The sequence below is a fragment of the Bombina bombina genome, chromosome 9 (assembly GCF_027579735.1).
Source record: "Bombina bombina isolate aBomBom1 chromosome 9, aBomBom1.pri, whole genome shotgun sequence".
NCBI lineage: Eukaryota > Metazoa > Chordata > Amphibia > Anura > Bombinatoridae > Bombina > Bombina bombina.
This window is the reverse complement of record NC_069507.1, coordinates 132591827-132607557: the sequence shown is the minus strand read 5'-3', so window position 1 is coordinate 132607557 and position 15731 is coordinate 132591827. Positions and strand designations below refer to the sequence as shown.

The 15731-nt window shown below is 37.6% G+C and overlaps 1 protein-coding gene across 1 annotated transcript in view; it reads left to right on the top strand.

Annotated features, from left to right (window-relative positions):
- LOC128640072 (lectin) overlaps positions 1-7488 on the top strand; it is a 33261-nt gene extending 25773 nt beyond the window's left edge. The window contains exons 5-6 of the mRNA XM_053692397.1: positions 2410-2521; positions 7120-7488. Of these exons, the coding sequence (XP_053548372.1) occupies positions 2410-2521; positions 7120-7256 (249 nt within the window). The 3' untranslated portion in view covers positions 7257-7488. The remainder of the gene's footprint in view (positions 1-2409; positions 2522-7119) is intronic.
- Positions 7489-15731: the final 8243 nt, after the last annotated feature.

Sequence of the window (15731 nt, the reverse complement as noted above, 5' to 3'; positions counted from 1 at the left end):
AGCAAGCCTTGCGCTGAGTATGTGAGCACCGTAACTCCCTGAAAATATAAACTAACACCTAACGCATGCGCAATATCTATCTACTTGTCAACCGCCAACCTCCACTGCAATAACTAATAAAGTATATTAACCCCTATATACACCATCAAACCCACATCGCAACTAATAATTAAAGTATTAACCCCTATATCCGCCATCAAACCCACATCGCAACTAATAATTAAAGTATTAACCCCTATATCCGCCATCAAACCCACATCGCAACTAATAATTAAAGTATTAACCCCTAAATCCGCCAACCCCAACATCGCAAACTACCTAATAAAACTTAAGAAAAAAAGAGAAGAAAAACAATGGCACTACACGTGACTTTAACCCTTGCTATCCTAGTAATATTCACTTATTTGTAATTTAGTGAATTGGATACGGTGCTATGTAGTGAATACAAATTGCAGGAAGGGTTAAGGAAAGGCTGAGAAAACCTATTCCTCAAAAAGACTACAGCAACAGCACTCAGGGGGTTAAATGTTCAAATACTAATTAATATTGCACCATGTGCATCTAGATCATAGATGCTTATCAAGGGGACAGGACAGACAAATTGAAATACTTGGGGGATGTGTGGTTTAAAACGTAACTTTTATTATACACGAAATACAAAATAAAATAAAAATGGAAAAGAATTATTAAAATCACTCTTAGGTTTATTCTCCAGATGCACGTGATATCATCAGAAATAGTAACCGTGTAGTGAGTGTGTGTATGTATATATGTATCTGTAGTTGTATGTATGTATATATATATATATGTGTATATATATATATATATATATATATATATACACATATATGTATATATAATAAGGAACTGTGTCAGCAAACTATAGGACACTAGGTTTTATAGTGCTAACACAATCTCCCTATTTTTCCCATATTTATATATATATATATATATATATATATATATATATATATGTGTGTGTGTATACATATGTATTTACAGACATATATACACATATAAACACATAATTCATATGTAGACATATATAGAAGTTAAGTAGATGAAAACATGTTAAAGCATATTTATGCATTATTCATATTTAAGTTTAAGTGTGTGTGCGTATTTATGTAAATATTTCACATTCCAGTGTTCTGCATATAGCAGAACAATTAGTGCTCTTGCGAAAGGGCTAAATAGCGCTCCACTTGTAATCTGACCCACAATAGTTAAAATTCCTGTGGATATTAAGGGTGTATGCATATTTTCTTTGTTTGTTTTTCTCTAAACATGTTTTTCAAGGGTGAGCTTACATAGGAGTATGAGAAAAATAGATTGTCAATCCGTTAAGAAATCAGAAATCAGAATTTTGTGAACGTTTAAACTATGCCTATTGTTTTTGTTTTTTACTGTCTCATTTTGAGCCTAAACTGCAAGATGGCTGCATAGTGTCAAACCTAATGCATTTTACGTTCTGATTTTCAATCCATTTTTAAATACAGACTCTTGACTTGTGCTGCTGTTTACCATGTACACTATACAAATGAAAAATATATTTCTAATTTACTTCTGTTACCTAATTTGCTTTGCTCTACTTGTAATCTTAGCCCTATGTCGGCTATCGTTAAAGTGATGATATACTTTCCCCTTTTTAAAATCAGATCCGGAATGTTAATGATATTTTAGATGAAGTTTAAATCATCAGTTGTAATAAAGATGTGCTATAACTTAGAATTTTCTATCTATATTAAAAAGTATTACCCTGCAATCCGCCACCCACTTCAAAAGTCAAATTTTATGTGAGCCAAAGGTTTGAATTGTTGTCCAATCTAGCTACAGCAAAAGTGCCATATGGGGAGAGCGCTGATTAGAGAACAGTTCAAACTGTTAGCTCACTGAAAAATTGACTTTTTGGTGGCGGAGCACGGGTATTTGAATTCCATATCTATATTAAAAAGTAAGTTATAGCGCATCTTTGTTACAACTGATGAATTCAACTCCATCTAAAATATCATTACCATTCCGGATCTGATTTTATAAAGGGGAGATTTAAACATCACTTTAAGGGGTTAAATCTAACCTTATAAAAAAATGTTGTGGATTGCTGGCTAATTGTATGGAAAGATTTTATATTTTTTCTATCAATTTGCTTTTTTGAGTTCCTAGTACACTACCTGCCATGGGAATAATTTGTAGTGATTTCCGATCTAAGAGTTGATTGCTCAGGGATAAAGTTATCTACTCTTGGCATGATTTACTTTGTGTACTCTTGAAAAATGTTGTTATATTGACAAAGAGATTATCTAACTGTTAGCCTAAGGAGTGACACTGTGTGCCACACATAGGTGGCACTAAGTATTCTGCTTTCTTTGCAAGTGATTGTTTTTTCTCATATGATATTTTCCTCCTCAGGGTTCAAATTCCTGGGTTGATGGATCACCAATCAACTTTCTGCAGTTACCAAAGTTCAATGGCTTCAGTGGGTTACTAGGTGGCAATTTTTGTCTTGGCATCGGCTTTGGAGGTAACAGCTAATCCACAGAATCCACAGATCAGTCATCATACATATTAGCCTTTTACACTTACACATTGTAATCAAAAGGTATTGCAGTTTTCTCTTTCTTGATAAGTGGATGATGTTCCTGTTCTAAATAAACCAGCATTTTTAGCAGGATAGCAGCAGCATGACCCTCTCCATCATTAGAGCTGTTGGAGTTGTTTTTATCAGCCAAAGTGCACTAATAGGAAGTACTGATGTATTCATTTATATTAAAATGTAATATCTTCTACCTAAAGGTACATGGAACCCATTTTTTTCTTTGATTCAGCAAGAAATTACAATTAAAAACAAACTAACAAGAAAAAAGCAACCACCATTTATTCTGTTGTCAAGTTTACTTTGCTCTCATATCCTTTGTTGAAAAGCACGTAAGGTAGGCTCATGAGCATGCACTATATGGCCCACTATATGGCAGCAGTTTTGCAACAATGCTTTTAACAATTTGTATACTGTGCAAAAACTGCTGCCATCTAGTGTTCAAAAGTGTATAACTCCTGCTGCCTTATAGTGCTCATGCACTTTCCTGAGCCTATGGGGTAGATTTATTAAGCAGCGGATGCTGCAATCTACCCCGGATGTTTCTGGCTCGGCAGAAACAGAAGTTAAGAAGTGACCGCTGCTCCTTAACTTCTCCACCATCTCTGAGATGAAATCGGGATGATTGACACCCCCTGCTAGCGGCCGATTGGCCGCTATTGTACAGGGGGCGCAATTGCACAAGCATTTCACCAGAAATGCTTGTGCAATGTTAAATGCAGACAGCTGTCGGCATTTAACATTGCACAAGCAGTTCATCAGACTTGCTTGCACAATGCCGCCCCCTGCATATTCGGGGGTGTCAATCAGCCCGATCATATAGGACCGGGCGGATTGCAGACCGCAGCCTCAGAGGCAGCGGACCAGTTATGGAGCAGCGGTCTTAAGATCACTGCTTCATAACTGCTGTTTCCGGTGAGTCTGAAGGCTCCCGCGGAAACTGGGGCTTTCGGAGCTTTCGGCCCCATAGTTTGAAAACCTTTATTAAAAATGAGTATTGCATAAATATGTTTTTGCATATTTTCCTCTTCTTAACTGCAAAGGGCTCCAATGCACATATATATATATGTATATATATATATATATATATATATATATATATATATATATATGTACATTTCTATGTATATGTATATATGCTGTATATATGTCTATAAATACATATATAAATACATATATACACATATAAACACATATAAATACATATATACACATATAAATACATATATACACACATATAAATACATATACACACATATAAATACATATACACACATATAAATACATATACACACATATAAAGTTTATTTATATACATTCATATACATATTTAGACATGTATATGTCTATGTTAAAGTCCTTTACCTGCTTTGCTTTCAAACACCTGAGACCTCATATATTTGAGTCCTTATAATTTTTTGTGCAATATTTTTTGGAATAATCTTTATTAGATGGTGTTATCAGTGTAGCTGTACTTTGTAATGTATTGTTTATGTGTTTTGTTTCGCAAAAGTTAACCAGAGCTCTAAGGACTCAGCAATCATTCTAGCGTAAAATCACAATTGCGCTCAAGCGATCACCTTTACTTTCAACTCGCTATACCAGCGGTAAACCCACTGAGCACAAACACCCACGATAAACCCCTTATCGCTTGTGTGCAAACATTTGCGCTCCACTCGAAATCTGACCCACGAAGGAAAGCTTACCTCTACATTTAGAGTGCAGCTGCCCTGCTTTGTATGTTATATCAAATAAGTAGGCTTTTGCATTCCTTTTGTTACTAATGTGAATTTGTAACGAAAACACAGATGTTTGTTTTGTTTTCATGAAATACATATCCGAACAAATACAGCAACTAATTGAAAGAAAACAAAGAAATACTGACAAAATTCATTAGTATTAGTTTGTTTCCTTTACATTAGGTTTAAGGGTTAAAGGGACAGTCTACACCAGAATATTTATTGTTTTAAAAGATAGATAATCCCTTTATTACCCATTCTCTAGTGTTGCATAACCAACACAGTTATAAAAATACACGTTTTACCTCTGTGATTATCTTGTTTCTAAGCCTCTGCAAACTGCCCCTTATTTCAGTTGTTTTGACAGACTTGCATTGTAGCCAATCAGTGCTGGCTCCTGGGAATTTCATGTGCGTGAGCACAGTGTTATCTATATGAAACTCATGAACTAACACCCTTGAGTGGTGAAAAACTGTCAAAATGCCCTGAGCTAAAAGGCAGCCTTCAAGGGCTTAGAAACTAGCTTATGAACCTCCTAGATTTAGCTTTCAACTAAGAATACCAAAAGAACAAAGCAAAATTGGTGATAGAAGTAAATTAGAAAATTGTTTAAAATGGCATGCCCTATCTGAATAATGAAAGTTTGTTTTGGACTAGACTGTCCCTTTAAGTACTTACCTCTAGCAAGCTGGAGAAGGTTCCCTAGTGCAGGCTCTGCCGCGTTAAGCCTCCTATTAATGTGGCCCGGAGCCTTTGAAAGAGGGTCATGATTAGGGTGCTAGAGGTAAGTATAAGGCTACAGGTGAACTTTTTCAAATAATGTAGCAAAGGAACATTTAAATTTGTTTACAGAAAAATTATGTAAATGTTCCCTGAAGATTCAGAATGTGTTTCGTACCAAACTAGTGTCTACAACTAAGGATACGAAGAGAATAAAGTAAAGATGATAATAGAAGTTATTTTTTATTATACTCTGTATATGAATCATGAAAAACATGTTTTGTAAAACAATATTATAGACATGTTTAAAGGGGAAGTAAAGTCAAAATTAACCTTTTGTGATTTAGATAGAAGTAAACTGAAAAGTTATTTAAAATTGCATTTATGTCATTCTGTTGGTATCCTTTGTTGAAGAGTAGTCTCAGGAGCAGAAATGCACTACTGGGAGGTAGCTGAACACATGTATTGAGCAAATGACAAGAAGCATATGTGTGCAGCCTTCAATCACCAGCAAACTCCAAGTAGTGCATTTTTGATCATAAGCCCCCTTAGGTTTACTGTTTAAAAAAAACACCAAAAAATCAAAGCAAATATAATAGAAATAAATTGGAAAGTTATTTGAAATTGAATGCTCCATCCTATAATATAAAAGTGTGTTTGTCCGAAGCTGTCATGCGCAGTAAAGACAGCACGAGGACAAACACACCTGGCCTTGACATGTTTGCTGCGAAAGTGAGCGTGGCCGGATGGGAGCATGGTTGTGGCTGGACAGGAGCGTGGTCGGGAGTGGCGGGAGCGTAGGCGGGTGTGGTGGGGCGTGGTTGGGCGCGGTCGGTGGGAGAGAAATAGAAAAAGAGGGGGAGAGACAAAAAGATATAGGAAAGAGCTAAAGAGAGGAGGAAGAGCAGAGGAGAGGGGGAGAGGGAGCAAAAGAGAGGGGAAAGAGCAAAATAGAGGGAAGTGAGAGAAAAAGAGAGGGGGCAGAGAGAGCAATAGAGAGGGGGAGAGAGAGAAAAAGAGAGGGGAGAGAGAACAAAAGAGAGGGGGAGAGAGAGCAATAGAGAGGGAGAGAGAGATAGAGAGAGAGAGCAAAAGAGAGGGATGGAGAGAGAGAGCAAAAGAGAGGGGAGAGAGAGAGCAAAAGAGATGGGGGAGAGAGAGCAAAAGACAGGGATGGAGAGAGAGTGCAAAAGACAGGGATGGAGAGAGAGAGCAAAAGAGAGGGATGGAGAGAGAGCAAATAAAAAGGAGAGAGAGACAGAGCAAAAGAGAGGGGGGGAGAGAGAGAGAGTGCAAAAGAGAGGGGGAGAGAGAGCGCAAAAGATAGGGGGGAGAGAGAGAGCGTAAAAGAGAGGGGGAGAGAGAGTGCTAAAAGAGGGGGGAGAGAGAGAGAGCGCAAAAGAGGGGGGGAGAGAGAGAGCGCAAAGAGAGGGGGAGAGAGAGAGCGTAAAAGAGAGGGGTAGAAGAGAGCGCAAAAGAGAGGGGGAGAGAGAGCAAAAGAGAGGGGGGAGAGAGAGAGCAAAAGAGAGGTGGAGCCAGAGAGAGCGCAAAAGAGAGCGTGAGAGAGAGAGAGAGCAAAAGAGAGGGGGAGAGAGCACAAAAGAGAGGGGGAGAGAGCGCAAAAGAGATGGGGAGAGAGCACAAAAGACAGGGGGAGAGAGCGCAAAAGAGAGGGGGAGAGAGCGCAAAAGAGAGGGGGAGAGAGCGCAAAAGAGATGGGGAGAGAGCACAAAAGAGAGGGGAGAGAGAGAGCAAGGGGTGGGACCGTTGTACTGCAAAAAATGGCCCGTGTGAACGGGCTTTAGGACTAGTCTAAACCATGAAAGAATAATCATTACTTTGCTGTCCCTTTAAATATTTGTTTATTTTCAATATGCATGATAATATTGATTTGAGTACCACCTGTATGCCTGTCTGGCATCTTGAGGGATCTATAACACTGCAGAGCAACTGAACTGTCATACACAGTGCACGAGACAACATGTGAGAGGTGCCCTCCTCATGTGGAATAATAAAGATTCAGAAAAGCTGACCAGTGACTGACAATAATGTTGTATTTCCTGATAGGTGGCAATTTCTGGAATCCCTTAAGCTGCGTCCAGAAGCTTCCATTTATCTGCATGTATAAGCCGAACAGTCTTGGATTAGAACGGATACTAGAGAACGGAAGAGAGTTGGACTTACCTTTCCAGCACACTGGATAAACATTCTGCTATAACTTACGTATTGGATCAATTCACATAGAACCAAACACACATCTATAAATATAAAATGTACCCAATTTAATTGAATGCATAAAAATCTAATTTAGATGTTCCTTTTAAAGGGACATACCACTAATTTATAAAAGAGAATGTTTCAAAATGTATTGCAGAGCTCTTTTTGTTTGAAGAAATTTTATTCCCATTCTGAATAAACCAATGTTTTTCTCTGGCATTTATTGTTCATATTGACAAATGCATGTTAGTTCCCAGGACTCTGTACATGATCATTCACTTTCTGTTAGTTAGTTAGTTAGTTAGTTAGTTAGTTAGTTAGTTAGTTAGTTAGTTAGTTAGTTAGTTAGAAAACTTTCCGCTTTTCATAATTAGATCTGAAATGGAAACTATATTTTATATGGGGTTTAACTCATCAATTGTAATAAAGAAGTACTGTAAATTACTTTTTAATCTAGCCTTGCCACTCTAGCTACAACAAAAGTGCCATATGGCTAGAGCACTGATTGGAGAACAGTTCAAACTGTTAGCTTAAATATATGAAGATCAAAAAGGGAGACAGGCCCAATTACTTAAATAATATTTAAGGAAAACATGAATATAAAAATTCAACTCAGGTTTTAAAAACCTTATATTAAGGACAGTAGTGCAGACCCTTAAAGTTACATAAAGACTATGGGGCCCATTTATCAAGCTCCGAACGGAGCTTGCGGGCCCGTGTTTCTGGCGAGTCTGAAGACTCGCCAGAAACAGCAGTTATGAAGCAGCGGTCTAAAGACCGCTGCTTCATAACCCTGTCCGCCTGCTCTGATGAGGCGGACAGGAATCGCCCGAAATCAACCCGATCGAGTACAATCGGGTTGATTGACACCCCCCTGCTTGCGGCCCATTGGCCACGAGTCTGCAGGGGCGGCGTTGCACCAGCAGCTCTTGTGAGCTGTTGGTGCAATGTTAAATGCGGAGAGCATATTGCTCTCCACATTCAGCGAGGTCTTGCGGACCTGATCTGCACTGTCGGATCACGTCCGCAAGACCTTTGATAGACCCCAAAGTCTAAAGGGAGGTAGGGTAGAGACTTTAATAGAGTTACTACAAACAAGACTGCGATTTCAGCACAACATTTTTATTTATAGTAGATAAATTAGAAAATCTCATCATAGAGATAATTAAACATAGTGCTCTTCAAATCGTGCATACACATAGCAGGCAGGGTATTTGTAAGTCCATAAAAGACAGATGAACCAAAGCAGTACTCAGAAGCGAATGTGTATTGCAAACCTACATAGGAATAATCAAAAATGGTAATTGCAAATAAGCACACATTTCACCAATTTTAAATTAACAGAACAACACCTCCACTAGAGGATGGTCGCGCACTAAGTGCAAAATCAGCCATCATAGTGATCCATGAGGATCTATGTCTGTTAATAACACTATTAGGTCTCTAAGATACCAATTATCAACAGAATGCAAATCAATCAATTGCAGACAAATGTATTCAATTGTACACAAAATTATTAGTACAAGGGTGACCTAATGGTCAGGTATGGTAACCCAGACTAAGAGATTGTGTACAACTCCTATTTCAGCGGGCACCACTATCTCTAGTATAGTATCCGGTGTCATGAAATATAATTGTGTGTAGGATCTATGTACACATTCCCAAATCAAGTCTTACTGTGCCATAACGATATTAGTGACATTAATAGTGCATGTTGCGAAGTTATAAACTGCAGCAAGTGGTGGAGATAAATAGTTAATTAACCCTTAGTCAGGAGCATAAGCGGCCATGGTGTGAATACAGTCCTGATAGTATTTCACATATACAAGTTAGTTTCTCCATATAATTTCACCATGACCTGAACGAACAGTGTCCATAAACAAGAAATATGAGCTGGATTACTTATACCAAGAAATACAAACGGCAAAAGGGTTAAACCAGTGAGCGCAGGGTGATATCACCAAGCTCCTGAGCACACCTATGAGTCCCTCATATAGGTAGTATTCAAACAAACAGAAAAAGATAGCAGGAGCGCTACAGCTAAAGGTGATGATAAACAAGGATTAAGTAACTAAAAAGACAATTTGAGAGTCTAGATATGAGAGGATATGCATAGAATAAAAAATAAAAATAAACTAAATATCAATAATATAGGATGTATAATATCAATAAAGACAAATGCTAATTACTTATATAAAATTAACACAAATTTATTAGTGAACTTCACAATAAATAATATTACTATAAAAAACGGACGTCTCCATAATTAAAAGATTAGGTTGCCACCATTTAAACTAACTAAGTATATTGCAAAAACGAGTCCGTGATAGTACTTGTAAATCGTTATTCAAACCAGTCCAATATGACAATGGGATAGTCCAAACAAATGTTGGTTTGCTAGCAAACAAGGGCTTATCCCAAACTGTGTACACTCGGTATCCTTTGTGAATGGATTACGGCCGTTTACGTGATGACGTCACTTGTATGGGCGCTGTCCAAAGCGGGCCTCCTGATTGGTTCAGATTATGGATCAGCTAATAGCGGTAATAGTTGAATCTTTCAGCTATAATATAGCAATCTTCCAGAAAGTAGTATCTGCTCTTAGTGCCAGACGGCACGCAGGATACAGAGAATATAGAACTGTTAGTGAACTTAGTATACGGGATTCTCCAAAAAAATGTAATAGCAGAGGTGATAGAGTCGGCTAACTGTGTTAGCAATTTGCACACTCCTCGATTACATATGTAGTAGCTCCAGCTACATGCAGATAGTAGTCAATAACAGTTGCAGCACATCAACGCGTTTCTCCCTCTACAGGGCTTTGTCAAGATGAATTATTTGCAACAGGTGTACCTTTATTTAAAGGTGTAGCTTGCTCCTCATTGGTTCAAATTCACCAGACATTTTTTACTGGAGGTGGTATTAGTTTTTAAGGTGATATTGGCAAACCTTTATATTTCCTAGGCAACCCATACATATAAACAAATCTTATTTTTGTTCTTTACTAGAGTAACTCTTATAGATAAATATCTAAAAAATTTACAATGTATTCTTAAAAACCTTTTCATATAAAAAACCTTTTAAAACAAATTATACTAAACTAAAATTAACATTAATGTATTAATGAACATCAATTAGAAATTGTCACTAAAAGGACCATAGGGCTCTAATTTGGGACAAGGATTCACGTAATATATATATAATATAATAAGGTGAGATGCTATATAATTAACAGAATGCAGATAGCTAACATCAATCCAATAGAAATGGAGAGATATCCAGTTCTGAATTCAAACCGGCAGGGAATAGGGTATTGTGTCTATAGATCAATTCTGCCTCTTTAATTTTCAGAAATTTTTCTATATTCCCCCCCTCCAATTCTGCTTGACCTGTAGTATTCCCCAATACTTTAAATATTTAGTGTTACCATTATGTATGGATTTGAAGTGTTTATACAAGTTGGTGTCCTCAACTCCCTTCTCAATGCATAATAGGTGCTCCCTTATCCTATCTCTGATCATTCGCTTGGTTTCCCCAAAATATAGTAAATTACAAGTAATTTTGAGGATATAAATTACCCACTTCATAGTGCATCTAATACAATCTTTAATAGCAATCTCTTCTCCTGATTTTGGGATATTTATTACATTTCTTTTATCACTATGTTTGCATGCCTTGCATGAATAGCAAGGGAAGAAACCTGATATTTTTCCTCCTTGTAGATTTTTTTGTGTAAGACATGGTTTCTGATTTATCTCACGAGAACTAGGTGCCAGAATTGATTTAAAATGCTTTGTCTTTTTGAAAATAAGTCTAGGTTTACAAGGGAGTGAATCCCCCAATATGGGGTCTGCTTTTAATATTGCCCAGTGCTTATTTAGAATCCTTCTCATAATGCCATGATCTACATTGTATTCCATTATAAACGGAACATCAATTATATCTTGATTATTTTTAGGGGTTTTATGTTTATATGAGAGGAGACTTTTTCTGTCAGTATTTCTTGCCCTTATCACAGCCTTATTGACAACCTCATCATTATAACCTCTATCTCTAAATTTTTCAATTAGGGACTCTATTTGATATTCAAAATCAGAGAGTCTGGAGCAGTTTTTTCTAATTCTCAGGCTTTGACCCACAGGAATGTTGTCTTTCCATTGTTGGAGATGACAGCTATTAGCATGAATAAAGCTATTGGAGTTAACCTCTTTAAAGTGTGTTTTTGTTTCTAGATTTTTATTGATGGCCATAATCTCTAAATCCAAAAATACTACCTTATCTTTACTGTGATTAAAAGTAAATTTTAGACCTTTGTCGTTAGAGTTCATATCAGAGAATAATTTCTGTAAATTAGGTTCTGACCCCCTCCATATTATCAAGACGTCATCTATGTAGCGCCTATAGAGCATGAGGTCCGCACCATAGTCACCCAACCGGAAGAAGGACTCCTCCCAACTGCCAACAAATAGGTTGGCGTAACTTGGTGCGAACCTCGTGCCCATAGCCGTACCTTCTATTTGTAGGTAAAATTTATTATTATACATAAAGTAATTATTCTTCAATATGAAGGAGATACTCTTTAATAAGAACTCTCTTTGTTCTGTCTCATCTCTGAGTCTTTGTCCAAATATTTCTTAATCTCCATGACCCCTTTATCATGGTCAATTACTGTGTATAAAGAAGTGATGTCTCCAGTCACTAAGATTAGGTCATCCTCCCAATCAAATTGTTCCAAAATATTAAGGACCTGAGTCGAATCCCTCAGATATGAGTCCAAATTCCTTACGTATTTTTTCAGGAAAGTGTCCACATATTGTGAGAGATTGGAAGATAATGCCCCTATGCCCGAAATGATCGGTCTCCCTGGTGGTTGGGTGAGATTTTTGTGTATTTTCGGAAGGAAGTAGAACACCGGGACCCTAGGATGAACAGGGTCCAGGTATTCCACTTCCCTCTCGTTTAAACAGGAAGATCTAAATTCACAGGAAGCACAGGAAGATCTAAATTCCTTCAACACTAAAGTTAATTAAGGTTTAAAAAGAAACTCTGAATATATGCCCCCCCCCTTGCCCTTGTTCCTGCGGTGCAGCTGTTTGTTAAGGAAGTTGAGAAAGAAATCAATAAGATTTCATTCGATAAGATTACTCAAGATAACTTAAAATATGAATCTTATGAATAAATCAGACATTATCATAAAGCAGGCGGATAAGGGGGGAAACTTGGTGGTCATGGATGAAATTAACTATGTGAATGAAGTAAAGAGACAGTTGAAAAATAAGGATCAATACCTCCCGTTACCACATAACCCCATAACCCTAATACAAGCTGACATCTTGCATCTGCTTAATGATGCAAGAAAGGAAGGAGTCATCAATAAAAAGGAATGTGGCTACCTCTACACAAAGTTCCCCAGAGTCCCTGTATTCTATTGCATCCCTAAACTACATAAAAACTTAAGGGACCCCCCTGGACGACCTATAACATCAGGGATAGGGAGCATTACAGAGAATATGGGGAACTATGTGGATCAATGTCTAAAACCTTTTCTATTGACCCTAACCTCCTATGTAAAGGACACAAGTGACCTACTAAGGAAACTTGATGGTCTAGAGGTAGAACAAAACACTCTACTTGTATCTTTAGATGTAGAGGGACTCTATTCATCGATACCTGATGATATAGGTTTAAAAGCAGCCAGGTATTTTCTGGAAAGTAGAGGTCCTATGTATAGAAAACACACTGTGTTTGTGCTTGATTTTTTGCAATTTGTTTTAATAAACAATGTCTTCACATTTGATCAGAAGTTTTAAAGACAGATTAGAGGAACAGCGATGGGGGCAACATGTGCTCCATCGTATGCTTGCCTCCATCTAGGTCTATGGGAAAACTCTGTGGTTTTTGGTGACCTTCAGGACTGGATAGAGAAGCATGTCTTGATCTGGTTACGCTATATGGATGACGTTTTCCTCCTATGGAGGGGAACTGAGGAATCATTGAAGAAGTTTGTTAAAGTGCTGAATACAAACTCGTTCAATATTCTCTTGACGTTTGACTTTGATGAAAGTGAATTAACTTTCCTCGACGTCAAAATTAAAAAGGGAGGGAAAAAATTAGCAACTGAAATATATTGTAAGGATACAGCCACAAATAGCATTCTGGAAGCTTTTAGTCATCATCACAAATCCTCGATACGCGGAATACCAGTTGGACAGTTTCTCCGCTTAAGGTGAAACTGTTCCAGTATGAGGAAATTCAATAAACATGCTATAGAAATGTTTAATAGGTTCGAAAGTAGAGGCTATTCTAAAAGGAATCTAAGATATGCTATGAATAGAGCTAGGAGAGAGAATAGAGATGACCTGCTGTATAAGACCAAGGCTAAAGCCAAAGATCAGAAAGTACGCTTTGTTACCCAATACAATTGCCATTGGGAGAGGATTTGTGGAATCCTTACTGAGAAGTGGCAATTCTTACAGGCTGATGAAGGAATTGGGAAAATAGTGGTGGACAAGCCATCCCTAGTGGCTATGAGAGCCCCTAATCTCAAAGATAAACTTGTTAAAAGTCATTTGTAAAGAGTCCCAACACATAAGATTGGCTGGAGGAACACAGAAAAGTCAAAGGTTGTTTTCAACGCGGACACTGTGTTTTAAGTAAATTCATTGTCCGTACAAAAACCTTTTAGACTGGGCTTGTGTCTTATCCTATAAAGCAGTTTATTTACTGCAAAACTGAAAATGTCATATATCTACTTTCCTGCAGCTGCCCTGTCTTCTATGTAGGTAAAACAAGACATATGCTAAAGGACAGGGTGTCTGAACATAGGGATGATATAAAAGCAGCAAAAGAAGGAGAAATTAAAAGTGGAGTGGCTTTGCATTTTGCAACTCACCACAAATGTACCCTAACTGGACTTAAAGTAACAGGTATTGAAGCTTGCTCTCTCTTTGGGAGAGGAGGGGATATTGATAATATACTCCTCAAAAAAGAGACAGAATGGATGTACAAGCTTCAAACTGTTACTCCAAAAGGTTTAAACGAAAAGTTTGAATTTGCAGCGTTCCTTTAACTTGCTATTCAGCCTAGATAGCTGATGCAACTATATGTGAACATTCTATATGGCCCGCACTGAGGGGCCATGTCTATTCAGTTCACAAAAAGGTCTTTTTAAATATAAGGTTTAAATTGAGTTTAATTTCTCTAATAATATTGACTTTGCAGTAATAAAATACGTTTTTAAGACACTTGAACCATATGCTTTGATGTTTATACATGATTTTAAAAAAAAAACATGTTTTCTTTTTACATTAATTTTTTGTTTGTTTTTGCTTTATACTTTTCACTTTATGCTAGGTGTTATCGGCATCAGTTTATTGAAGTATTGATTTGTTGTTCACTAAATATTTCACCTGTCCTTAAGAGGGGGGCATGAACAAAGGCAGTCCTTTCTATTGGCTGTAAATTTAAAAGCGACATCCAATCATATCGTACCATGCCCAGTAAAATAACAAACTGAGGTTCAATCAAACAACCATTTGCCCTGAGGAAACCCCAATGACGTTGTGGTCACGTGGGGGGTGAAACGCGTGTCGGCAGTGATGAACTTGGAACAAGACGTGTTGTTGCAGACCTTACAGATGGTTACAGCACTCCTAACCTTGTAGCAACTAAGGTGGATTCCGATTGGCTAAATTCCTGTCGTCAATGGCCGTGTTTGTTTACTAAACAAAACTTTGGAGCCCTACTCGGCATCACGGAGGAGATAAGCCGCCTGAACGTTTGTATTTGTTGGCATAAGTAATCCAGCTCATAATTCTTGCTTATGGACACTGTTCGTTCAGGTCATGGTGACATTATATGGAGAAACTAACTTGTATATGTGAAATACTATCAGGACTGTATTCCCACCATGTCCGCTTATGCTCCTGACTATGGGTTAATGAACTATTTACAGTGGGGCAAAAAAGTATTTAGTCAGCCACCAATTGTGCAAGTTCCCCCACTTAAGAAAATGAGAGAGGCCTGTAATTTTCATCATAGGTATACCTCAACTATGAGAGACAAAATGTGGAAACAAATCCAGACAATCACATTGTCTGATTTTGAAAGAATTTATTTGCATATTATGGTGGAAAATAAGTATTTGGTCACCTACAAACAAGCAAGATTTCTGGCTCTCACAGACCTTTATCTTCTTCTTTAAGAGGCTCCTCTGTCCTCCACTCATTACCTGTTTTAATGGCACCTGTTTGAACTTGTTATCAGTATAAAAGACACCTGTCCACAACCTCAAACAGTCACACTCGAAACTCCACTATGGTGAAGACCAAAGAGCTGTCAAAGGACACCAGAAACAAAATTGTAGACCTGCACCAGGCTGGGAAGACTGAATCTGCAATAGGCAAGCAGCTTGGTGTGAAGAAATTAACTGTGGGAGCAATATTTAGAAAATGGAAGACATA